General features: G+C 40.6%; 1 protein-coding gene across 5 annotated transcripts in view; it reads left to right on the forward strand.

The window, feature by feature from the left end:
• The window catches only part of IFT54 (intraflagellar transport 54), a 49,559-nt gene that overhangs the window by 7,954 nt on the left and 16,783 nt on the right, over positions 1–24,822 (forward strand). For 4 of the 5 annotated variants that reach the window (XM_031554080.2, XM_031554081.2, XM_010713211.4 and 1 more), the window contains 7 exons: positions 5,894–5,969; positions 11,078–11,176; positions 13,580–13,670; positions 16,448–16,534; positions 17,071–17,191; positions 17,340–17,376; positions 17,991–18,067. In XM_031554080.2, the coding sequence (XP_031409940.1) occupies positions 5,894–5,969; positions 11,078–11,176; positions 13,580–13,670; positions 16,448–16,534; positions 17,071–17,191; positions 17,340–17,376; positions 17,991–18,067 (588 nt within the window). The remainder of the gene's footprint in view (positions 1–5,893; positions 5,970–11,077; positions 11,177–13,579; positions 13,671–16,447; positions 16,535–17,070; positions 17,192–17,339; positions 17,377–17,990; positions 18,068–24,822) is intronic. The other variant, XM_031554082.2, reaches the window with a different exon arrangement.

Below are 24,822 nucleotides of genomic sequence, written 5' to 3' on the forward strand. Positions count from 1 at the left end.
TTTTAGGTGTTGAAAACATACACTTTAGAGCAGTGTGTGACAAATGGTCACTTTACTAAGACTGTGGAAGAGAGGAATGAAATGAAAATGCTCCCAATGAATCTTTTAAAGCTGGAGAGCTGGGATAGCTGTGTAAAGTGATTTAGAGAAAATTGCATCATGAGATAGTTGAGAAGTGCACCTTAATGGACTGGGGTTGATCTTACTTTCCTCCCAGTAGTTTCACAGCAGGATAATGCCTTTATTTCCAGGGATTTACTCTGATTTAAATTGCTGTAATGCCATTTCAGTCATGTGAAACAAATGTATTAAAAACAAAGGAAACCATTTTTGTATTTATGCCTACAAGGAGTATTTGATTGTATTATTTGGTAGTGTGTGCTGCATTAGTATATCTTAAGCATCCATTTTTCAGCTTTTTAAAAATATGCAGCAAGTGAAACAAGTTAAAGCAACCCCCTTTCAAGCTATGTCTGATACGCCACTGCCTAATGTGTTGCCTGCTTTCTTCTGCCCTAAGGACTGACCTCTTCTTCTTTCCTCGTTTGTTCTTGTTGGGTTCAGTTACACAGTACTGGCTTACTGTAGAGTCACAGAATGACTTAGGTTGGAAGGGACCTTAAAGATCATCCTGTTCCAATCCCTTGCCACGGCCAGGGTTGTTACCCACCAGCTCAGGCTGCCCAGGGTCCCATCCAAACTGGTCTTGAATGCCTCCAGAGATAGGGCACCCACAGCTTTCTGGGCAACTTGTGCCAGTGCCACACCACCTTCTGAATAAAAATTTTCTTCCCAACGTTTAACCTAAATTTCCTCTCTTTTAGTTTACAACCATCCCCTCTTATCTTATCACTATTAGACCATGTAAAAAGTTGGTCCCCCTCCTATTTATAAGCTCCCTTTAACTACTGGAAGGCATTGAAGTCTCCCCAGAGCCTTCTCTTTCCCAGGCTGAACAAACTCAACTTCCTCAACCTTTCTTCATAGGAGAGGTGCTCCAGCTCTCTGATCACCGTCAGTGCCCTGCTCTGGGCCCACTCCAACAGCTCCACGTCTTTCTCATGTTGGGGCCCCCAGACTTAGATGCAGTACTCCAGGTGGAGCCTCCCAAGGGCAGTGTAGATGGGGACAATCCCCTCCCTGCCCTGCTGCCACCCTTCTGTTGATGCAGCTCAGCATACTGTTGGCCTCTAGTTCTTCTCTCTGCCATCATGCTCCTAGTCACAGCTTCTCTTTCTTCCCAAGCATAATCTTCCCTGCCTTTACGTTGCAATGTGCTTCTTGTTTTCCACTCGATTTTTGTCTTGTTTCCACCACATTTCACATAGGTCCGTTCATCAGACATGCTGCCTGCTTTGCAGCATAAGGACATGGGGGAAGTGGGAAAGTGGGGACTTTTATTCAGTTTGAGATGCCCATGGAATTTCAGACTAAGCGGATTCTGTGCTGCATTCAAATTCCTTTGTTTTTTTTTAGTATTGTCCATGTACAGCAAAGTTACCATATAAAGTTCAGTCATTGGTATTACTCCTTTGAGATCAGGAACCTAGATAATTATTCATCAAAATTTTCATTTTTCTTGCTGCTAATTTTCTGAGGCCAGCCTTAAAATACTATTTCAATTTTCACGGCTTGATTTTTTTTCATGTATTTTTTTTTGAAATGAAGAAAGTGTATGTTACCAGGCATGTAATAGTCATCATGTGGGTATCTGTAATTTTCTGGAACTAAAAAAAAGCAAATATAAGTAGGAATTAAGAAGAAACATTTGGCCAACACATGGCAATCAGGAGACTCCTTTCTGTTTGAAGGCTGTTGCATACCACGTTGTTTCTGATTGGAGCAAGCCAGATTGTGTTCTGTTCACTCAGTCCAGCTCAGGTAGAAATTTTCTTTGGAGCAGTCACTTAGAAGCCCAATCTGTCATGCTACAAAATAATAATAATAATAATAATAAAACAACTTTGTTTTTTGACAAGAGGTGATTCGAGCTGTAGATCTTCTGAGCGTATGGTGCTCCTTATATGAAAGTGTCTGCAGAGCAGGTATGTCATTTACCCCTATGGCAAAACACATTGGAAAAGTCTCTTCCATTTTACAGATGGCTGCTGAAACTTTTGGCTGAAGCTTTTTGTAATATCCTGTAACTTCTGGCCACTTCTGTAACAACCTTTATTTTTGCTGTACAAACCATATTGCTCTGGAATGGGACACTGGAATCAGCCTCTAAAGTCCTATCTAATGAACTTCTGTTGGAACTCATCTGTAATGAAACAACTACTGAATGAAAAATGACATAACTGCCCTTGAAGCAGCAGAAAGAATCGTTCCATGGAAATCTCCTAAACATGGCATAGATAATTTTGTTCCAGTGCTGTGAGCTGGAATGCTTTTTGCTGTCAGTTATTCATAATTGACTCACATAATAGAAGTCCAACGTTCACATTTATGTTGTAAGAAATAGCTATTTTTTTTCTAATAACTCTGTGTTTGAGGGGTTTTAATTAGCAGAAACTAACAGCAATAGACCATCATCTTCTGAGCATCTCTCAGGAAAAGGTAATTGATCAGTATAATCCTAGTGTCGTTGCCACACCGTCAAATGGATCTTTCCACGTTGCTGTTACACAGTAATAAATTATGCCTATTAATAACAGTGGCTATTTAGGAATAGATACAAGAAATACAGGCAATTTAAGGAAAAGAGCAATGAAAGTCTTCGAGCCTTCGAACTGAGCTGTATTTATGTAATAGTATACATGTTATACAAAAACAGAAAGTGTGTTTCATAGAATGGCCTGGACTGAAAAGGGCCACAATGATCACCTAGTTTCAACCCCCTGGTATGTGCAGGGTCACTAACCACCAGACCAGGCTGCCCAGAGCCACATCCTGCCTGACCTTGAATGCCTCCAGGGATGGGGCATCCACAACCTCCTTGGGTTTATACATGTATGTATTGTTTTATTGTTATATCTAAATATATGTTACTGACAGTACACGTGTAAATAAAGCTCCTGCACCATGGGCCTAATTAGAAGCAAAGTCATCCACAATGGACAGAGGATTGAATTAGATTCCTGTTCACAATTGTAATTATTGTTGGTGAACTCTCAGTGGACCTGATGAGTTACAGGAAGGAATTCACAGTGGTTTATATGGTGAGTTGTTCACCTCCCTTGCTTGGGTGGGAGTGGCTTTTTTCCCCATGACTGTTGATGCATGGAGTGGCCATGGCAGGAGGAGATGTATGTAATTAAGTGGGCACGGTGGTGATGTGTTGACAGTTGGACTAGATGATCTTAGAGGTCTTTTCCAAGATGATCTTAGAGGTCTTTTCCAAGATGATCTTAGAGGTCTTTTTCAAGCTCTATGATTCTTTGCTCAGAATTAGTTAGGAGGGAAGAAACTTTCAACTTCTGCTGGGTGCATACAGCCATAAAGCAAACAGCGTGGCTGTAACAGAGGAGAAAAATCTGACCTCCTGTGTGTGCTGCCTTCTGCTAATATTCAGTACCAGACATTAGTGGGACTGTCAGTAAGTTCTGTTCACACAATCAGAGCACATGGAGCTTAAGGGCCTTGTATAAAAGTTTTTGACAGAATCTGTTTATGAGATCCTTTTGTGAATATGGAGGTTGATTACTGCATGGAAGGAAAGGGGAATTAACAATTTGGCAGGATTTCTTTTCAGACCATGTTCTTCTTGACCAGCTGAAACATTACAAATCATTATTTTCTGATGTCTTAGAGTGAAAATTAGCCTATTTAAAGATTAACAATAAAACAGCCAATTGGATGGTTTATAGCAGACTGCTGTATCCTCTCCAAGTAGAAATGTAATTACTCAAAGCTGGGAAGCGTGTACATCCATCTAGGATCCCACTTAAATAATTTTCTTTCTGTATGGTATGAAATGAAGTGTAAGATTACTTTTTAATGACTTCATTTACTGCTTTTCAAAGTTTTGGAACTTTGGAATTTGTAAGAAGAAGGAGGACCTATTTTATCTCCCTTTGGAAAGACTCAAGTCATAAATATTGTGGGCTTTATGTATTTGTATGCTACCATAGTGATTAAATGTTAGTGTTTTACTTTGCACCTGTTGCCAGTGTGCACATCTGGCACTACAAAAGTTTAAGCAGCCTTTGCAGTCACTACCTGACATAAATAAATGACTGAATCTGCTCCTCTGGAAGCCCCAGCACCTACTCTCAACTCCTTTTCCACCTGTGCTAATAATTACATCACCCAAATTGCTGCTAAATGGTGAGTGTACCAGATGCAGTCTGCAGGTCTGTAGAACCAGACTGTGAAGCTGTGGGGAGCTCAACTTTTGCCCCTGGCACAGCATTATCACTGTGAAAGGCAGTAGTAATTGAGATGAACCACTTCAATATTAACTGTGCTTTTTGGCCTTCTGTCTGATTTCTTTGAAATGTGTCAGTATCTTGTGGAATGAGTCTGTGGAATATGATGTTAACATAAAAATGGAGGAAAATGTAATTCTCATTTATGTTGTGAATATGGGCATTATTTATGGAGTTAGCAGATAATTCTTGCTTGCAAACTTTGTGAGTTGTTAATTTACACCAATTGCAAAATAAGCAGATAAAGAGAAAATCCTGTGAGGTGCTGATTGTCTTCATGGCCCTCCTCCAGACCTGCTCCAACAGCTCCTCATCCTCCTTGTGCTGGGGTCCCAAGTTTGAATGCAGTCCTTCTGATGGGCCTCACAAGGGCAGAGATGGCTGGCTTGTTACTGAGACAGTAATGTGAGGGGTGAGAAGCTGTGAGCACCTGGTGGGCCAGATTCCCTTGCTGGCTGCATCCTTTAGTCTGTATGTAACCAGAAGCCTTCTCTGCCAGTGCTGAGATTGTTCTGCCTGCATGAGTGGCAGTCATGCCTGCCCTCAGACCTTCTGATGCCCAAGACTGGGGCATAAGGGGATGCAGTGCCTCTGTTCTGCCCCCATCTGTACCCAGATGCTGTACTGGGCCAGCAGGAGCTTCACACCTTGCCCTTTCTCTGGAGACATTTGGCATATTAACACAGGGCCTTTGCAGGAAGTATTGCCAGTCAGCTGTTCTTAACTTCAGGCAGTGAAGTATCCAGAGAAAACAAAATAATCATGCTTCTGTGTGCTTTCCTGCCTTCATTTCCTGGCCTCTTTGAATTGCTTGTGGGCTTAGGACAGAGTCCTCATAAATGTCCTGATTTTTCCTTCCATTTTAACTTTTCACTTATGGATTGCTATCATCATCCTTTCTGTTCCAGCTGTACCTTCAGATCACCCACTGCTTCTTTGATGGCCCTTTTGATAGGACCAATGTCTCAGTTTGTCCATGTTTTAGTTAAGGACTGTGTGTGTCTGATGCCACAATTTTTTAGTGTCTACTTCTGTTTTGGAAGGAAATTCAGAACACTTCCCAGAAGATTGAAGAGAAACTGTGTGTGCAGTGTGGGTGAAGCATGGAGGGGACTCTAAGAATCTTAACCCTTCAGATAGCCCACTAGTAGCAAAGCATTCTATTCCTAGACCAGTTATGGCATCACACATGCATTGCAAGTTTTGCAAGAACTCTGCCTGGGTGTGTTTGGATCACCTTTGGAAGTTGCCTTTACAATAGTGAAATATGATCATATTTCAAGTTCATTAAAAAAAAAAAAAGATAGCTACCACATATCGAGCAAAAACATCTGCAAACTCTTCTGAGGAAAATAGATTCTACATATTTTTCTTGTGTGTGCATCAGTTTTGTAAGTATTTTTTAATGTATAATGTAGACAAAAAAAATCAACACATGTAATTCAAATTTAACTTTGAATATATGAATTTTTTTATGTGAAGACATACAGATTTGTACTTTTTTTTTCCTCTTTTTTTTTAAGAGTGAAAGTCCTGCAGGAATATCGAGGCAGCCTTCAACAAAAGGATCAAGGCAACGCGCCAAACCCAGAGGAGAAGGTAACCAGGAGGATGATATTTTTTCTATTAAATATGCTGGAGGGTTGTTATCCTGGAACAGAATAAAATCCTAAATATCCTTGCTTATTATTTTGAGTGCTTGTTTTTTACCCAGTTTGCATTTATGAATCCAGTGGGCTGTTCTTTTGCATAGTACATGGAGAATAGTACTTAATTCAGTTTGGTCTCATTCTTCATGCAGAATTGCAGATGTAAATTCAACCTTCTCATGATAATTACAGTTTTCTCTCTGAATGGACTTCGTGATTGGTCTAAAACTATTTCTTCGTCTATTAGTTTCACAGAAACTGTTTCTTTGCTCCATAATCTGGCAAAATTAGACACAAATGACTTCAAAAATTTTGAGAGACTTAGTTTTTGTCTCATTTCTTTTATTGAGGGTAGGTAGAATAGTATATCTCAAATGATTAAATGTTGCACATTACTGTACAAAAAGGAACATTGTGAAGGTACTTAAATACTTTGAACAGATCAATATTCAGCACAATGTTTTAGTTTAAATAAGATTCAAGATATGGTATTTAAGATAGTTTTAGTAAGATTAAAGACTTTTATGATACAAGATATGCTTTCCTGTAGGTATTAATTATACAACTGTGAACCCAGAGATATTTAACTTCATCACTTATTAATATTTGGGAAGTGTGTACTTCCTACATTTATCTTTTCAATTTTTTTAATCCTTTCTCAAGGATTTGAAGGCTTTGGGTATTGGATTTCTTTAGAAATTCTGGGATTATAAATGCAAAGATTACATTTGTCATAAAAAAGGGGAAAAAAGGCCATGCTCTGTGAGGCTGACTGATTAATGCTCAGTGCAACAAGGAATTTCCCTGGGTATTTAATTGGTAAGCAATACATCAAACAGTACACATTTGTGTTGAACTTTCTGGGTTTTTTTTAGTCAAAAAGATGGTTGGTTAAATTTGAGACTAGCAAAACCTTTTAAAATGATTTACATAACCTGAGACACTTGCCGTAGTCCAGGTGTAACCTGGACAGCAGATGAAAATGAATTGTTTACCAAAACCCCTGGCTTGTAGCCCCTTTGATTAGAGGGTTTTGAAACAACTCTGTGTGCTTGTAGGTCTTTGGCTTCCAACAATGTCATTACAGCTGTGATCAACTGTGTGTGGTCAACAGTCAGTCGATGCCTACCTGTGTGACCTGCTGTAGGGAGCCTGCTTTAGCAGAGGGGGGGACTTGATGGTCCCTTCCAACCCCTGCAGTTCTGTGATTCTGTATTGCACCTGCACTTATGTCAGGCTAGGACCTTGTGGCTTGAGTCTGAGCAGGGAAGGTTCTCTAGATATCATCAGCACTGAATCTGTATCCCAGATCATCTTCCTCAGTAGCCTAGCCAGATATAATGAGCCAAACTTTGTGGCATTCCTGCTGGGAGCACTGAGGAAGGAAGGCCAGTTATTTATTTGTTACCCATGAATTATCAGCGGGAAATGAGAAGCTGTAAGAGGCCCATCTTGTGCCCACCTAAGAGTTTCCCCTGCTGAAATTGTGGCCATCACCTCTGTCTGGTGTACAGTGCTGCAGCCTCTGCTCCCAGGTAACAGTGATAGGACAAGAAGTAATGGCTTTAAGTTGCTCCAGGGGAGGTTCAGGGTGGATATTAAGAAAAATTCTCTCAGAAAGAATTATAATGCTTTGGAACAGGCTGCCTGGGGAACTGGAGTCACCATCTCTGGAGGTGTTCCAGAACAGTGGAGATGTGGCACTGAGGGATGTGGGCAGTGGGCATGGTGGGTTGGACTGGGCTTGGACTTGGGGATCTTAGAGATCTTTTCCAACGGGATTGATTTTATGATTGTATGATATAAACAACCCCTTTATTTTGGAGCTTAAGTCACGTTAGTACTTATTGTAAATTTTACATCACATCTCATTTACTTATAGGCTGTGAAGTTTTATTAATTTTGTCGCTGAAAAATATAATCTGGATTCCATTTAAATGGAGCCTTATTTTATTTCGTAGTGATCAACAGCCGATCCTACCACTGTATTTAGAAATTTTATTTTCAAAAAAATGGAGTTGAATATTTGCTTTATAGCCTGGACAGGTCCTAAACTACAGAGACCAGACATGGCATGTTTTATAGGATAATCCAATCTTTAAAATCAGCATCCATTATTTTGATAAATATGTTTTACCTTTTATCGAGTGTTTTGGCTTCAAATTCAGTATTTTAAAATACTCTTTTCATGATGCAGCAGACCAGGTAAACTCAAGTTTACCTATGTTATACCCTTTTTTTTTTTCCTAATGTGAGAGAGTTACAGTAAGTCAGTAAGGCTCCTATGTGCCCCAAGATGGAATCCTGAGGGTAGTGAAACCTTCTGAGGGTGTACTGAAGCCTGCAGTATGTTGTTGTCTGTAGCAACTGATGATGATGTTCAGACCTTTCTGTATTTTCTAACATTAAATGGAGACAAATAAAGGTGCAGCAGTAGAACAGAAAGGAGATTGTGTCATGGCTGGTGAATGCAAATTCAGCTATTACGGAAACAAAACTAAAGTGGTAAATGAAGGAGTAATTAAGCAATTACAGGTATGTTTTCTCTCCTGGTAATGAAACCAAGTTATAACAGCATTTGCTCACTTCTGTATATTAAAAACAAATTAATAGTGGTATTGAAGCAAAGGGGTTTTACTTTTCTATATTTATTATTACTCATACCGTTATTACTTTCATAGTTGCAACATGCCTTGCAGCAAAAACAGTTTCATGTAGTAGAGGATTTTTTCTAATTTAGAAGTTGATCTGTAAATTGAATGTATTTTTTTTAACTTACAGTTGCTTTGAAAATAATTAACCCTTCTTTTGTGGAGGTGATGCACTGTGTGTGCATGTGTTCACACAAATGTGTGTGTGTTGGAAGAGAACTGCCCACAAACTTGCACCTGAATATTAAAACCTGTTTCTATAATAAGGGTTAATGTTGCAGAAGAGAATGAGGTGAAAACCAGCATAATTTATTGCAAACCCAGTTTCTGAACGGAGTGGAAGAGCTCTTGGTTTGCAGTCCATGACACATATACTGGTTTCTCAGGGATATTGTGTTGTGCATGCAGGAGGGAAGCAATCTGGACTTCTTGTTTAGACAGTAAAAAGAACTAATTTGGGGAATAACATATTGGCAGGCTGTGAAATGGTTGAGTGCAACTCTTTTTGAGTGCAACCATCCAGCCAGTTCCTTACCCACTGACTGCTCCATTCAGCAAATCCAGGTCTTGCTGAGTTGAAGACAAGGATTTTGTGTGGGGTAGCATCAAATGCTTTGCACAAGTCCACATAGAGTTGACCTCTACAGTAAGAGCCAGGAAAGGAAAGCAATGCTTGCCATGTCAGTCTGATCTAATTGTCTGGATAATTGGAAACTGTCAAAAAATAATGTATGAATTTCCCTGGGAAATGCCATGAGTCATCTGTCGAGCCCAATCTCTATCTCTGATAGGCAGTACCCGTACTGTTGGTAGCTGTTTTTCTCTGGTGGAGTATCTTGAGCAATGGATGACCTAGTAATCATTTTAGTATATAGGATTATGTCATTAAATTCTATAGGATTATGTCATTAAATTCTATAAATGAAACCTTTCCTTTATGATGGAGTGAAGCACTTCACTTTCTACTGTTGGTATGGTTTTTCGGCAAAGCTTCAGACCTTGTGGGTACCTTGTAGCACAGCTGTATAGATTGGTGATGAACTTTTTAAATGCCTTTTTTAAAATTTTATTAAGTAGCTCTTCATTCTGGCCTTTGTCAGCAATGGTAAATGAGAGAGCTACTGTGTCAAAATCTTCAAAGCTAACAGAACTCAACTACAATTCCATAAGTGGGCATGGTGGTGATGGCTTGGTGGTTGGTTTTTATGGCGTTGGAGGTTTTTTCCAACCTTAACAATTCTACGATTCTAACATTGATGCTGCAGTGGACTGTGTAACTTTATGGATACTCCCGATGGCACAGGTGGATGGGGAGATCCCCTGCTATTGGTCCTGAAAGCTGCAGCTTTATGCTGCATGCAGTAATTTCATCTCTTGTTTTGCAAGCGTTGGACTCTTCAACCTGTAGTGTTAGTTGGGTTTATATCTGCTAAATCTTTTCCTGAGCATTCCAAACTGTTGATTTGTTGTGATAGTGGAAATTTGGTAGCCAGAAGATAGGAAACCCGTTCTGTTCTTTACATTTATATTACTGTCACTCAATTTGCAGAATTCAAATTTTCAATTCAGTTCTTGTCCAGTATTTTCAGGACCTTTCTTTCTGTGTCTGCATATCTCTTCCATATCTTTCTGTGTCTTCCTATTTCTGCTCCTGCTGTATTTTGAGGAATGTAAAAACTGAACACATTGCAAGTGAGGTTAAGGCTGTGTATGTGTGTACTTTTTACATGGCAAAACCAACACGATGTATAATCTGACAAACTGTAAAAGTAGGATTGTGGGGGTTTTTTGTTTGGTTTGTTGGTTTGGTGTTAATGCTCAGTTTTGCTTTCAGGAATTATATACAAATGGTGCTGAATTGTTCCTCCTTTGTCTCTCTTTGCCCTCAGTGTCACAGAATTTAGGAATCAGGAGTGTACTGCAAAACCTCAGCTTTCTTCTTCCAGTGTTCAAGTTGTGGTGTTCATGTACTGAAAATAAGCTTTTCTTACTTGGAACTTTTTAATGGCTTTAGTATGAAATGCTTTTACAGGAAAACCCTTCCCTTTTGGAACAAACCAAAGTGCATTCCAAGTAGCACATAAACAATATTGTGTAGTTTAGTACTTACTTAGGCTTTAGTTGTTAAATATTATTTTACTAGCTATGAGGCTTATAAATAATATCTCTAACTAACTTCTGAATTGAAGAAATTGCCTTAGTTTGCAGTAACATAAGGAGTTCAATCAGTGATCTTTTAAAAAGTGTTTGTGAACTTTAAATGTTATTTATTTGCACTCAAGGTGGTTTATGAATCTAAGGTAGCTCTTAAAGATATATTAAGTGTAACAGGTATTTAGCATGTTTTTTTTTTTTTAATTTAAAATTGTAATTGTATCATTTAATCATCATTTAACTTCTGTTATAGGAACAGTAGAAATGAAGAGTGTGGCAGATGGGATTTCAGAGGACAGTGCTGCTAAACTGCAGGAGAAAGCTGAACCAGGACTTGTAGTAAAACAGAAAGGTAGGTGAAATAAGAGCTTATCTGCCTTGGAAAGGCTAACTTGAGTGCCCTGCGGTCAGCCTTGAATCCATGCAGTTGCTTAAAGGTAAGGAAGGATAAAGGTAAGAAATTCTTGCATAAAGGTAAGGAAAGGGAGAAGAGTACAAGTTTTCAGTAGCCAATGCTTGCACTGTCCCAGGGAAAATGCTCCTCAATCCCTTGATGACTTGCTCTGTGTAACTGCATGTTGCCTTTTTGTGCAGGTGTTTGCAAGTGTCACTTGGTGTTTGTGTTTGGAGGAATTTTGAGGCAAATTCCATCTCTGCCTTCTTATTTCTCCATTAAAAAAAAAAAAAATGTATATGGCTCCCTAAACATGCACTGTTAATGAGATATTTGTATCCAGATACAGCATACGTGGCATAAGAGGAGTAAAATGTAGGAAGAAGAACTGAGAGTGAAGCAAAAAACTGTGGTTTTATTCTCTCCAGATCCAGACACATGAACAAGTTAGGGGAGTTGATGCCACTGTCTTAGTTTCAACTGGGACAGTTTCCTTCAAAATTGCCTGGTATGATGCTGTATTTTGGTTCTAGGAGAAAAACAGTGTTGATAACACACTGATGTTTATAGTTAAGCATGTTGTACAGAGCCAAGGCCATTTGCAGCAAAGGGCCTGAGGAGCTGGGAGGGAACAGAAATAGGACAGCTGACTTAAACTGGCCAAAAGGATATTCCAGGCCACATGACATTGTGCAGAACGAGTTTGAAGAGGATGGGAATTCATCTGCTTCTCTTTCCCTGCTTGTGGGCTACCTGGGATATCAATCGAGGGTGGTGAGCAATTGCTTGTGCATCACTTGTGATATACATTCACATATATATACAATAACTATTATCCTTTGCCTTTTCTCTATCTTAATAAATAGTTTTATCTCAACCCATGAGTTGTACTTTGGGGGAATGAGACTTTGTGGTGCTGGGCTACTTGCCAGGTTAAACCACAACAGTCAATCCAGTGACCAACATGGGGCCTGAAGGGCTGAAATAACAGCAGATCTGACCAGGCCCTGTTAACACAGGGTGTTCGGATAGTTTAGTAATTGCTGGTCATGATGTTGATTTATCCCTATTTATGGAGCCCTTTCAGCGTCTTCTCATGGAACTATATTCCTTCTTTCCCTAGAGATCAAGAGCTAGTTACAGTAATTTAAACAATTATTTCAGCATATCACTCATAATCTGCCCCAAGGTGGGATAGTTGAGTGTCACCAATGGCAATATCATACCAATTGGGACTCCTCATATCATAGAATGGTTACAGTGGTTGCCATGTGTGTGGGATATCAAAGGCTGTTTCCCACTCTACCCATGGCCTTTAGGGCCTCATAGCTGTATAAGTCTAAGGAAATGTAGACAGTCAACCAATATATTTGTGTGACCTTACACAACTGAGAGAAATTCCACCCTAATGCCTTTAGCACTCAAGTGTGGGTTGCTGGAAAGAGTCACTTGTGTTTGTCCCTGCTCTCCTGGCATTGGCAGTAGTTCTCAGCAAGAGAACTTTTGTGACTTTTCTGAAAAACCAATGTGTATACTATTTCCAGATGAATTTGCCAGTGACTTTGTAGTGACAGAAGACCAGCATTGAATATACCAGGGATAGCTAAAAGCTTCTGTTAGAAATAAAACAGTGCTTTTTAATAAATAAAGCACTTCTGCAATTTAGTGAGGTTTTTTTTTCTCTTATGCTATATACTAAAGATTTAAAAAAAAAAACAAACCTGTAGCAAAATGTAATTTGGTTGTGTTTGCATGCTTTGAGTAAACTTTATTCAGGTAGTTTTTAGTTAAAAGAATACCAAAATCGGTCTATGAAAGTGCTTTCCAAAGGAGAGAGAAACCCAATGACATAAAGTGGTCCTAAACTATTACTTTTTTTTTTTAAACTTGAGAATAAGCAGATCCTATGGGGAACTTCTTGCAATATGTTACAGGTAGTTATTGCAACTACCACTTCAATAAAACCTACAGTTTCCATTTTCTTAATGCCTCCACGCAACATTTTTTCCCTCCCATTACTTGTATTTGTGGGTTCTGCTCATATTAAAAGTTAAAGCGATCCACAAAACCTTTCCTATAACAGCAGGTAATTGGGGCAGTGATGAACGGTGAGGGTGGAATTCTCCTTTCTATCTTGTAAGCAACATGTGTGATAGATGTCAAGATGCTGTGGGAGCAAGAAATCAGCTGAGACCTTGGATATATAAAGCTTATAGAGTTGTACTTAGTTTGTCATACAATGCATTTCATTAGCACATTAAAGTATAGTGCTGATAAGGCTTGAAATACTGTTGTAAAGAATTAGATTTGCATTGCCAACTTAACAGGTATGACCCTATTACACTTTTTTTCATTGAGTAGAGGAAGAAGCAGAGAACCTTGATCCTGAAAAGCCTGAAGTATCTGAAAATGGAGAAGTACCCAATGATCTTCCGCCTCAGGCTATCCAAAGGTTTGTTCCTGTTCTTTATTCTGTCTGGAGGTAATACAGTTGTAGTGAAAATGCTGAGTCGAGGCCTGAAGCAGTGATTGAGCACCTGATGGAAGGCAGGGCCAACCCAGAGGAGCTCAGATGAATGCAGTGTACCTGAGTGACTGGAAGGGGTGAAGCCAGGATCCACCCCTTCCCAGATCTCATTTAAGGGTTAGCAGTGGAGGTGAGGGCATCTCTTGCTGGAGATCCTTGTGTTTTTGAGGCCTTTCAAAGCAGCTCTTTTCCTTCATTTTTGCATGTGGCTGCTGTGCTTGGGCTTGTTCTCATTTGCTGCAGCCAAAGGCTTTGCCACCCTGCTGTTATCACAGTACTTTCCAACCCATTACAGCATTACAACTGTCAATTGGAAAATAGCAAGGGAACATGGAGCAGTTTGTGCTTGTGGCACTCAGTAATGAATATTATCCGATGTATGGTTCATTTTGTTTGTTTTCCTTCTATGAAGAAAACTTTCTGTCTTGGATGTACATTCTTAATCCAAAGAGTGCTTTGATGTAATCTTACTAAATTAAAAGTGATCTGTGAGGAGTCTCTTGAGTCTATTGCATCACAAGCACTTCAGAAGTATGGTGTTATGGCTGAGATGAACTCGCCTTTCAAATCCCAGTTTACTTTTTCTTTGCCCAGAAAAAGGCTCCTGTAAATGTATCACTTATGGAAATATATTTTTTTCTTTTGCTGTATCCAGATTATTTTTTAGTGAGACAAACTAAGAGGTGGTTTTACCCAAAATGATATTATGCTTGCTGAAGGTCGCACTTGCTAGGTTTTCCCAGACTCCTAGTAGGACAGAAGGTATTGCAATACAGGACTGTACATTGGGGATGTTTCATTGGTTTTATGCATTGGCAAAGTTACTTGATTCATCTGGATATGCACGTCTGCTCCTTTGGGGGATACGTGAGCTTCCTTTTACAATATAGGTGAGAAGTCTTTTTTCTTTTTAACAGCAAAAGGAAAACTAGAGAGAATGTGGGCCCCTTACTAAGTGAGGGGGGGGGTTCTCGTAACGGGGGATGCTGAGAAGGCAGAGATACTGAATGCCTTCTTTACTTCCGTCTTCAGTGAAAAGGCTCTCCCGCAGGAATCCCACACCCTGGAGGTTAGTGAGAGGGTCTGGGGAATGGGAGACTTCCCTTTAGTCAGGAAAGAGGATGTGTGTGAGCGCCTAGGCAGTACTAAGGTCCACAAGTCCATGGGACCTGATGGGGTGCATCCACGTGTGCTGAGGGAGCTGGCGGAGGTCATTGCCGAACCGCTCTCCATCATTTTTGAGAGGTCTTGGACAACAGGGGAGGTCCCTGAAGACTGGAGGATAGCCAGTGTCACTCCGGTCTTCAAAAAGGGCAAGAAGGAAGATCCAGGTAATTATAGGCCTGTCAGCCTCACCTCTGTCCCTGGAAAGGTGATGGAACAGCTTGTGCTGGATACCATCTCCAGACAACTGGGAGAAAAGGAGGTTATCAGGAGTAGTCAGCATGGGTTCACCAAGGGGAGGTCGTGCTCGACCAACTTGGTGGCCTTCTATGATGCTGTCACATGATGGGTGGATGGGGGAAGAGCGGTAGATGTAATCTACCTTGATTTCAGCAAGACATTTGATACTGTCTCCCACAACATCCTTGTAACAAAGCTGAGAAAGTGTGGGATAGATGAGTGGACAGTGAGGTGGGTTGAGAACTGGCTGACTGGCAGAGCGCAGAGGGTCATCGTCGGTGGTGCAGAGTCTGGCTGGAGACCTGTGACCAGTGGTGTCCCCCAGGGGTCTGTGCTGGGTCCGGTCTTGTTCAACATCTTCATCAATGACCTTGATGAGGGGATAGTGGCCACCTTCAGCAAGTTTGCTGATGATACGAAGTTGGGAGGATTGGCTGACACGCCTGAAGGCTGTGCTGCCATTCAGCGAGACCTGGACAGGCTGGAGAGCTGGGCAGTAAGAAACCGGATGAGGTTCAACACAAGCAAGTGTAGGGTCTTACACCTAGGGAGGAATAATTGCATGCACCAATACAGGCTGAGGGATAAGCTGCTGGAGAGGAGCTCTGCAGAGAGGGACCTGGGCATCCTGGTGGACGACAGGTTGGCCGTGAGCCAGCAGTGTGCCGTCGTGGCCAAAAAGGCCAATGGCATTCTGGGGTGCATTAAGAAGAGCGTGTCCAGCAGGTTGAGGGAGGTGATCCTCCCCCTCTACTCTGCCCTGGTAAGGCCTCATCTGGAGTACTGTGTCCAGTTCTGGGCTCCCCAGTACAAAAAAGACAGGGATCTCTTGGAAAGAGTCCAGCGGAGGGCCACAAAGATGGTGAAGGGCCTGGAGCATCTCCCCTATGAAGAAAGGCTAAGTGAACTGGGTCTGTTTAGCCTTGAGAAAAGACGACTGAGAGGGGACCTGATCCAGGTTTATAAATATCTGAGGTGTGGCGGCCATAGTGGTGAGGCCAGTCTCTTTTCAGTGGTACGTGGAGACAGGACGAGGGGAAACGGACATAAGCTGCAGCATAGGAAGTTTCGCACGAATGTGCGTAAGAACTTCTTCACGGTGAGGGTGACGGAGCACTGGAACAGGCTGCCCAGGGAGGTTGTGGAGTCTCCTTCTCTGGAGATATTCAAGTCTCGCCTGGACGCCTACCTGTGCGACCTGGTGTAGGGAACCTGCTTTGGCAGGGGGGTTGGTCTCGATGATCTCTAGAGGTCCCTTCCAACCCCTACAATTCTGTGATTCTGTGATTTTCTTGCAGACGTATTCCCCGTCCCAGCAGTGCAAGGCCAGCACCACCCCGAGTAGTAAAACGCCAAGAGAGCATGGAGGCCTTGCTTCCAGAAAGGTGAGGAGTGTGGGAGTTGCAGAAAAGATGTTGTTAGTTCTTATGCCACAGTATTTTAAGATTTTATGTGCACCCTGTGCCAGTGAATAGCATCAGGAGGGATCACCCTACTGTTCATTGATTCAGGCAGGAAAACTTGAGCCTTTCTGCAAATCCAGGTGTTAATTAGAAGTTACAGTTAGTGGCCACATCAGGAAGTTCAAAGGTAGATGCAACTTAATTTTTTTTGCCACTGGGAACTTTGAAACAGATAAGCCTAGGACATTAATCTTAACTACCAGAAGAAGAGATCTGTAAGGCATGCAGTGTATCTCGTGCTCAAAAAAGGCTGAAGCAGCCCTTTGAATTTATGGCCAAAATGTCTTGCAGGTGATATCAAGTAAGTGCCAAGCACTAAAGCAGTGTATTCAGAAGTAATGGCAATGAAGGAATTTGGTGTGCTGCTTTGTTTTATGGAATGGATCTGATGGAATGGATCTGAATGGGATTGGACCTAAAAACCTAATAGGTTTTCATGTTTGTTTTATCTCTTTCAGGAACAGTAGTGGTAAAGCAGTCTCAAATGTGAACATAGACCGGCAGGCTTCTGATGATGATGATGACCAGTTTGTGGTGGAGGCAGCCTTGCCAGTGCCTGAAATGCCAGAGCTGGAAATGGTCTGTTAATGTTACAAATTATAGAACCCTTTCCTACCCTTTGTAACTTGCTTGTTTAAGTAGCTTCTAGCTGGACGTGTTGTTGAATAGTTTTATATCATAGCAATGCCAAATTTTTGCAACTAAAGCTCTCTCCCTGCACGTATAGGAGCCAGAAGTGGATCTGGAGGAGGATGAAAAGCATGGTATGTTTGCTTTTGTATATATTTGTATGCATATACATATAGAATAAAACCACACATTTAAACCAAGTGCTAAGCACTTAAAATGAGGAATACAGCAGCAAAATATCTCGTTAGGGCGCAGAACCTTGCAACTTTGCAAGAGAAAGGCAAATATTTCTCAAATGAAGTCTTACATAGTTGAGCAGTGGGATTTACAGCTGATGTCAAATACCTTCTGTATGTCTGTCTGAGATAGGTGAAGGGATTGGCTAGTCAAGGCAAGTTGTAGAAAACCTTCTAGACAAATGGATGGTCTGGTTCTTAACAATGTTTATGCTTAGTTGTGACCTCAGATATCTGATTCAGGGCTTTCAGTCCATTCTGGCCACATTGCATATTATTTAGGTGGGCTTAGTTCTCTGTATCAAAAAATTACTAACAAATTACTATCTCTGTATACACATGTGCATGTGTATGGAGATAAGACACTGGAAAAATAAATTTAAAATATCTTGTATCTCAGTAACCGAAATATAATGGAACACTGTTCATGTTGGTTTTGATGTTATTGTCTTGAATGTTTAGAATAATATTTTTGTAACAACAGTGCTGAGAAATATCCTCATTTTCTCCAGGAGGACTTGTAAAAAGAATCCTAGAAACAAAAAAGGATTATGAAGCATCACAAAAATCATCAAAGACGACAGAGAAGGTAAGATGGAAATGGCCTAAAGGAATTCTGACTATTAAATATTGTAATTATGACCTTTTTTTTTCCTTTGTTTTTCTTTCCATTTTTTGATCAAACTCCTCCTTTCTACGTTATACTTACGTTCTACTGTTTACCTGCATTAGTCCTTCAGTCCTCTACGTTCTCTGTGTTGTACTTTCTTTCTTGATTTGTGCTTTTAGTTCTGTATAGCATTTAGCAGTCGTCTTTAGCCTGTTTGTTTCCAGAACAGTCTGATTTCAGCCTTGCCCTAGATGCAATAGGACACACCCTAATTTATGTGGCTGCATAATTAATGTTTCAATCCTAATTGTCCTCTGGTTCTATCAACCATCAGTCATTATGTTTACCTATAAAAAGTAGTGATCTCTGCAGTTAACCATGTACAGTAAGTATTTCCATATCACCAGATGTTACCTTAGTAAAATCTAGCATACTTGAGCTTTCTAGACTGAATTGAGAAAGTGATTTTATTTCATTTCCCCATCCAGAAATTGGGATAGGGAAATGGGAGGGAAGGAGGTCTAGAGAGATTCTAGGAGCAATCACAGACCAAAAGCAAAATATACTCATGTATTCCTTCCATAACTGGACAGCTATTGCTCTTTTAGCCTTACACAGCTCATGTTGCAAGAAGGCACAAAAGGCAGAACATTTTGCATCATTGGCCCTTTGGGAACATTTTAGATAAGGAATGCAGTTCAGAGCGCTTTTACAAAAATACAAACAGGTACATAGCATTTTGGAGAGGCAAGTGCTTTTCATGAGCTTTTAAATCTTCAGTTCTACTTGCATATCTCTTCAGTATTATTTATCAGTATTTATTATCAGTATTTATTCAGTATTAGTGATAGATGTGGTGTGGCATGCTGCACTTCTATTAGGTGCTGCAACCCAGATCTTAAGAACTAAGCTTTTAACAAAACTCTTTCAAATACCTCTCTGAAACTGGGACAAACTTTTGAAGCCTAGACCACTTTTTGGCCTCCTGTTACTTTAATGAATATAGTTCTTGGCAATGAGTGACGACATTATGATAGGTTATGAGTAAAGTGCACAGCTGGACAAAACAAGTCCCTAAGGGACTAAAACTTATGGTAGACAGTAGACTTTTTTTTTAAAAAAAGATTTTATCTAGAACTTGTATGCTTTCATAATTATTTCTGGCAATCTGCAGCAAAAATGACACAACTTGTTAGGATTGTGATTTTTGGGAGGGTGAAATCAACAAATCTCTTAAATAGGGACACTCCCAAATGCTTTAGTGGTACTGAGTTATGCTGTCATGCAGACCAGCCTTTTTGTTCCTTCCCCAACACATGGAGGAATGAGGAAGGTAGATCAAACCCATGGGGAAGCATCTTCCTATCTCAGGCTTGGGGTTGCCTGAGATCTGGGCCTGCTTGGCAGTCCAAAATTCCTTTCATGTATTGCGTGGGCTGAGATTAAAGAAGAAAAATAATTCTTAAAATGGGAAAGCTTTCATTTTCTGCTCATAATCCATTTTGAGTAGATACAGTTTTATCCAACTTGCTGAATTGAATTACAAATGATTTATTATAAAGCTGCACCTTGTATTGCCCATGCAGTGATCATTTAAATGCTCCTGGCTATTTCTAATGAGTGTCTGACGTTGAATAAGTTCTGTCTTTATAGAGCTGTTTGGAGAAAGGGAGGGTTTAGAGATAATATTGCTCTGTTTATGCAGTAGCTCTAAAGCTTATTACTGGAGTATGTGTTGAGCTGGCATTTGTGAGAACAAGGGATACAGCTGTTCCTAGTTTAATAACTAGGTGGTGCTGTTCAATCATCAATCTCCAGACTAAGTTTTGGAATGGCAGTAGCAGTTGAATTAGACTTTTTTTTTTCTGCCAGTACATAATTATATTGCAGGCTATATTGTGCTGTATTGTGTCCTGTCAAGTGAGCATTTGGCACAGAAAGGAACAATGGGGAGCATTTAGAAAACCTCATGGGTTTCATGTTCTGGAAGTTTCCTCTGGGACTTGTACTAAATTTTCCTTTTTTTTCCTTTTTCTCCCCTGAATACATGTAGCTCACTAAATAAAACAATTCCCTTTTAACCCCTTAGATTTTTTTTTTTAATGCACATCGGCCTCTTTGTCTTTGTACAGTCATCATTTAGTCCCACTGCCTATTTTCACAGTCTCTAAAACACTCATTCTGTCCTTGTTTGCCTTTTGTTGCTTCTTTTGAAGCACTGATCTTTGTTAGCAGCACTGATAATAGACAACTAATTCTGGAAAAACAAACCTGCTGACTTCCATCACGTGAAAATTTGCATGCAGCAGTAAGCTCCTGAATATCATCTGTTCTCATATCCAAGCAGCTGGCTGCTGCTGCATTTAATATTCTTGCTGCTAATGCTTTACAAATTAAATCACAGAATGGCCTGGGTTGAAAAGGACCACAATGCTCATCTAGTTTCAACCCCCTTGCTGTGTGCGGGGTCACCAACCAGCAGACCAGGCTGCCCAGAGCCACATCCAGCCTGGCCTTGAATGCCTCCAGGGATGGGGCATCCACAGCCTCCTTGGGCAACCTGTTCCAGTGCCTCACCACCCTCCTTGTGAAAAACTTCCTCCTAATATCTAACCTAAATCTCCCCTGTCTCAGTTTAAAACCATTCCCCCTTGTCCTATCACTATCCACCCTTGTAAGCTGAAGTTGTTGTGATCCAGAAAGGAGAAGCACAGTTTTCCTGACAGCAAAGGAAAAATCAATGGAAAAGATTATTAAAATTGCTCAGAGACTGGGACTTGACAGATGTAGCCCAGAAAACACGAGTTTGAGAGACTGCTGAATTCTTCTGACAGAAGACAGTGATAGGCATACCTCACATGAGACCCCAGACCAGCAGTTTGGGAAAGAACAGTTACTGGTCTGTGGGATCTCTTTGGGAAGATGCAGCAAAAGTAATTAAAAAGCAAGAAGAGTTTCAGGCGGTTTATTCCTGCCAAGTGCTCTCTGCTTGCAAGTGTAACCAAGTTCTGTTCTGTCCATGGGACTGTGAGAATGGGTCTGTGAGTGCTGGCCAACATGTTGTGTTAAATAGCTGTGGGTTTTGTGCCAGGTCTGGCTGTGCAGTCTGCTGGGAGCAGCATCAGTCTGAGACCTGACTGTTTCTCCCCAGCCTCTCAGCTCTTTCATTTAATTGGTTTTCCATCAAATTCTCCAGAAGAAATATCTTCTACATCAGCATGCAACAGTATTCCAAAATGTGTTTTGCACATTTTTGTTTTGTGGAGTAAAATGTGATTATTGTATTTTGGGTAAGATAATTACAAGTCCAGTGAAAACTTGAAAGAATAATTCTTTGGGAAATTATACCTGAGGTTGATCTGTGTGTCTGTCAGTAAGAATGCTTGTCTGCCCTGGTTTTATTAAACTGTTCAATGCATATAAAATAAATGAAATATTCTCTCAGCTATATTCACTACTCTTTAAAGCCATGTCTTTCTGCCAGAAGATGAAGAGGGAAGTGGAGTTATCTATAATCCAAGCACTGGATCTTTTGGCTGATGCTTTACAACATCTAATGCAGCAATTAACTGATCGGTGGCTCTACCCGAATTACTGTGGATTAATCAATTAGAAATTAGCAGAAGCTGATGAAGTAATACTTAATGGAAACGTAGCATTCGTGGGTTCTTGGGGATGTTCCATACCTTTACTTGTAACTGCTGATTGCAGAAGAGTATTTGTTTGTGTTAAAAACATTTGCCTGAAACCTTCATTGTGCTTTTTAAGAAGTTTTAATAAAGGAAAAACCAAGAAAATCAAGAAAGACAGGGACTTTCATCATGTAGGTTTTGCATGTGCAGAAACTTAAAATAATATACACAATTTTCAGGTCAAACAAAAAGGTCAGTCTGGAAATACACAAGGTTTCTGCTGCCTTGATTAGCTGTGTTCAGCCTAACAAATTCCTAAAAAGACTTCCTAAATGTATTTGTTTAGAGTCTAATCCTCTTATGTTAAACAGAGAAAGAAACAGATGGTACATTTTGTATTCCACTTCATTTATTTGATGTGTGGAAAGTGTAGGCAGGTTATTAAATAGTTGAAGCAAGTGGGATCACAGAATTCCCATCTTTCCCAAATATAGGCTTTGGAGAAGAAACAGATTTGAGGTTTGTGCTAGTAACAAGTGATATTAAAATAGCTTAGCACCTGGATAATATTAACTTCAATCACAAGTGCTGTAAATCAAGTAGGTACTTCTAAGCTCAGAGCAAATACAATCAATGCTGATTCTATTTGTTCAGAGTTCTTCAGGTCATTGATTTTGTGCATTAAACAACCAGCTGCACAGCCCTGTGTCCACATCCAGTCAGTGCAAGCAGTAATGTGATGTGTTAACCATTTGTATTCATATCTCCCATCATGTCAGTGTTTCAAAGAGGCTCAGCATCCTACCAGTTCACAGAATCACAGAATGGCCCAGGTTGGAAGGAACCTCAAGTATTACTAAGCTCCAACCCCCCTGCCACAGGCAGGGCCACTAACCTCCACATTTCATACCAGCGCAGGCTGCCCAGGGCCCCATCCAACCTGGCCTTGAACACCTCCAGGGATGGACGGGGCACCCACAGCCTCTCTGGGCAGCTGTTCCAGCACCTCACCACTCTCACAGTAAAAAACTTCCCTGTGACATCCAACCTAAATCTTCCCTCCCTCAACTTCAAACCATTTCCCCTTGTCCTGCTGTTATCTACCCTTTCAAAGAGTTGATTCACCTCCTGATTATAGGCTCCCTTTAGGTACTGAAAGGCTGCAATTAGGTCACATGTTGTAAGAAGTGCTGACAGTGAGATTTAATAGGAATTACCTGCACAAGGGCTTTTGTCTTTGTCTAACAGCTCTGGCTATGGTGATGTGATGTTAGCACAATGGTTATAGAGAAGATGTGCAGGGGGAAATGTTTGATGCAAGCATGCAGTTCCTCACAGAACTGGACTGTGCAGTTTGCTGGTGGTCAGGTGTTGTTGGAGCTTGAACTGAGTAGTTAATGCTTGAGTTTCCCTGCTTATTACCAGGAGGAAAAAAAATAATAATAATAATAAAAAAAAGTGGTCCTCGATTAATTGTCTTACAAACAGTGAAGGTAGAATGGAACTTTTATCACTCGTGATGTTCTTGGTATAATGGCTGCTGTGCTCTGTGGCCTTTGCATACTACACAAAATGTTCACTCCTGTGGATATAGTATAAATAAAAAAAGAGACAGCAGATGGATATGTTAAACAGAAACTGTATGTAGAAGTGCAGTGAGACAGCTGTGCTTTCCATCCCTAGGAAAGGATGCTGTGCTAGCAGCTGTTGTAGGAGAGCTACAGATGATGTTCATACATTTCAAGAAGGTTATCAGTGGATCTGACCAAGACATTCTGCTGGGGCATAGACTGGTGTGAAAGCAGTTGGCTAACTGGAGGACCATGTGTGACAATTCATTTGGAATGGAAAAGGGGATGCTGTTTCAACAGAAAAAACCATGGGCCACAGAGTGAGCAGAGAGGGAAAGCAGGGCAGGACTGGCACCCAGTATGCATTTCAGATGAGTTGATACTGGAGTTGTCTCTTGGTGTGTGTGTGTGGTCAGACACATAGGATTCTGCTCAGCATGGTGAATAGCAAACTGGCTTCTCTGCAGCAAGGCAAGCCAGCTCAGGGAGCTGAGGTGGGACGTTTACATATGTCTGAAAATTCCATCCTATTTTTTGTGTCTTCCAGGTCTGAAACAGGTCAGACTCTGGTAAATCTAATGGTACAGAACATGGTGTTTCTGCTGCCTTGGCCTGCTGCTGAACTCGATGCCTGGCATAAGCAGAAAAAGCATCCTGTTCATTTGAAATGATTTAACATTTACTGTTTTCCCCTCTGTTACTGTGGAGGACTTTTTTGCAGTGATCCCTAGTGGATAGTTACCATATACTTAAAATGCAGGCTCTGTAAAAACCAGGAAAAGAAAACACCCTTTATGATCAAAAAATATTTTGTACAGTAAAAAAGCCCACGCTGTTATTTTTGCATTGAGTGTATCAAAATTACTTGTCCAAAATGAAGTTTCTGTCCTGTCCTAACTGTAGAAAAAGGTAGAAGGGAAATGGTATAGCTCAATAAAACTATGATTACTCGGGTCTGTTTCCATAATGGGACATAATACAATGGTTAAAAGGGGCTGTAGAAACTATTAACTGCTTGATGGATGCTTGTTGTAATTTGTTTCATATTTAAAAACTGTTAATTTAAAAAATGGAAACAAAGGAGAAGCTATATAAAAGTAATCAAATGCTGTTCCTGGAAGTGAATTTTTCAAGCAGGGTGGGTGGGGGGAAGCCATGCCACCTCTTTAACTCCATGCATGCCAGGCATTTCCCATACCCTCAGCAGCATGGATGCTGGAAGTAAATGTCTTGTGAACGATCCACTTTATGGAGCTGTGCACACTGTAACATTTGTGCTAATTGCTTTAACGAGGGTAAATTCAACACAGGTAAAATTCTGGCGGTTTCTGGAACCCCGTTGATAATTTCCCCTTCATTGATTAAGGAGAAAATTTCTGCTTTTTAATTTCTTAGGTCCCTGCATTCGAGTCCATGCTGTGTTCCGTTCAGATTGAGGTAATGGGAAAGGCAGACTGTTTCCCAGGAATCCAAAATAAACATTTATCTTGGTGCCTTACGAAAAACATGAAGGAAAGGAAGTGTATTGGGC

This window comes from Meleagris gallopavo, chromosome 7 (assembly GCF_905368555.1).
Source record: "Meleagris gallopavo chromosome 7, MGAL_WU_HG_1.1, whole genome shotgun sequence".
Classification (NCBI taxonomy): domain Eukaryota; kingdom Metazoa; phylum Chordata; class Aves; order Galliformes; family Phasianidae; genus Meleagris; species Meleagris gallopavo.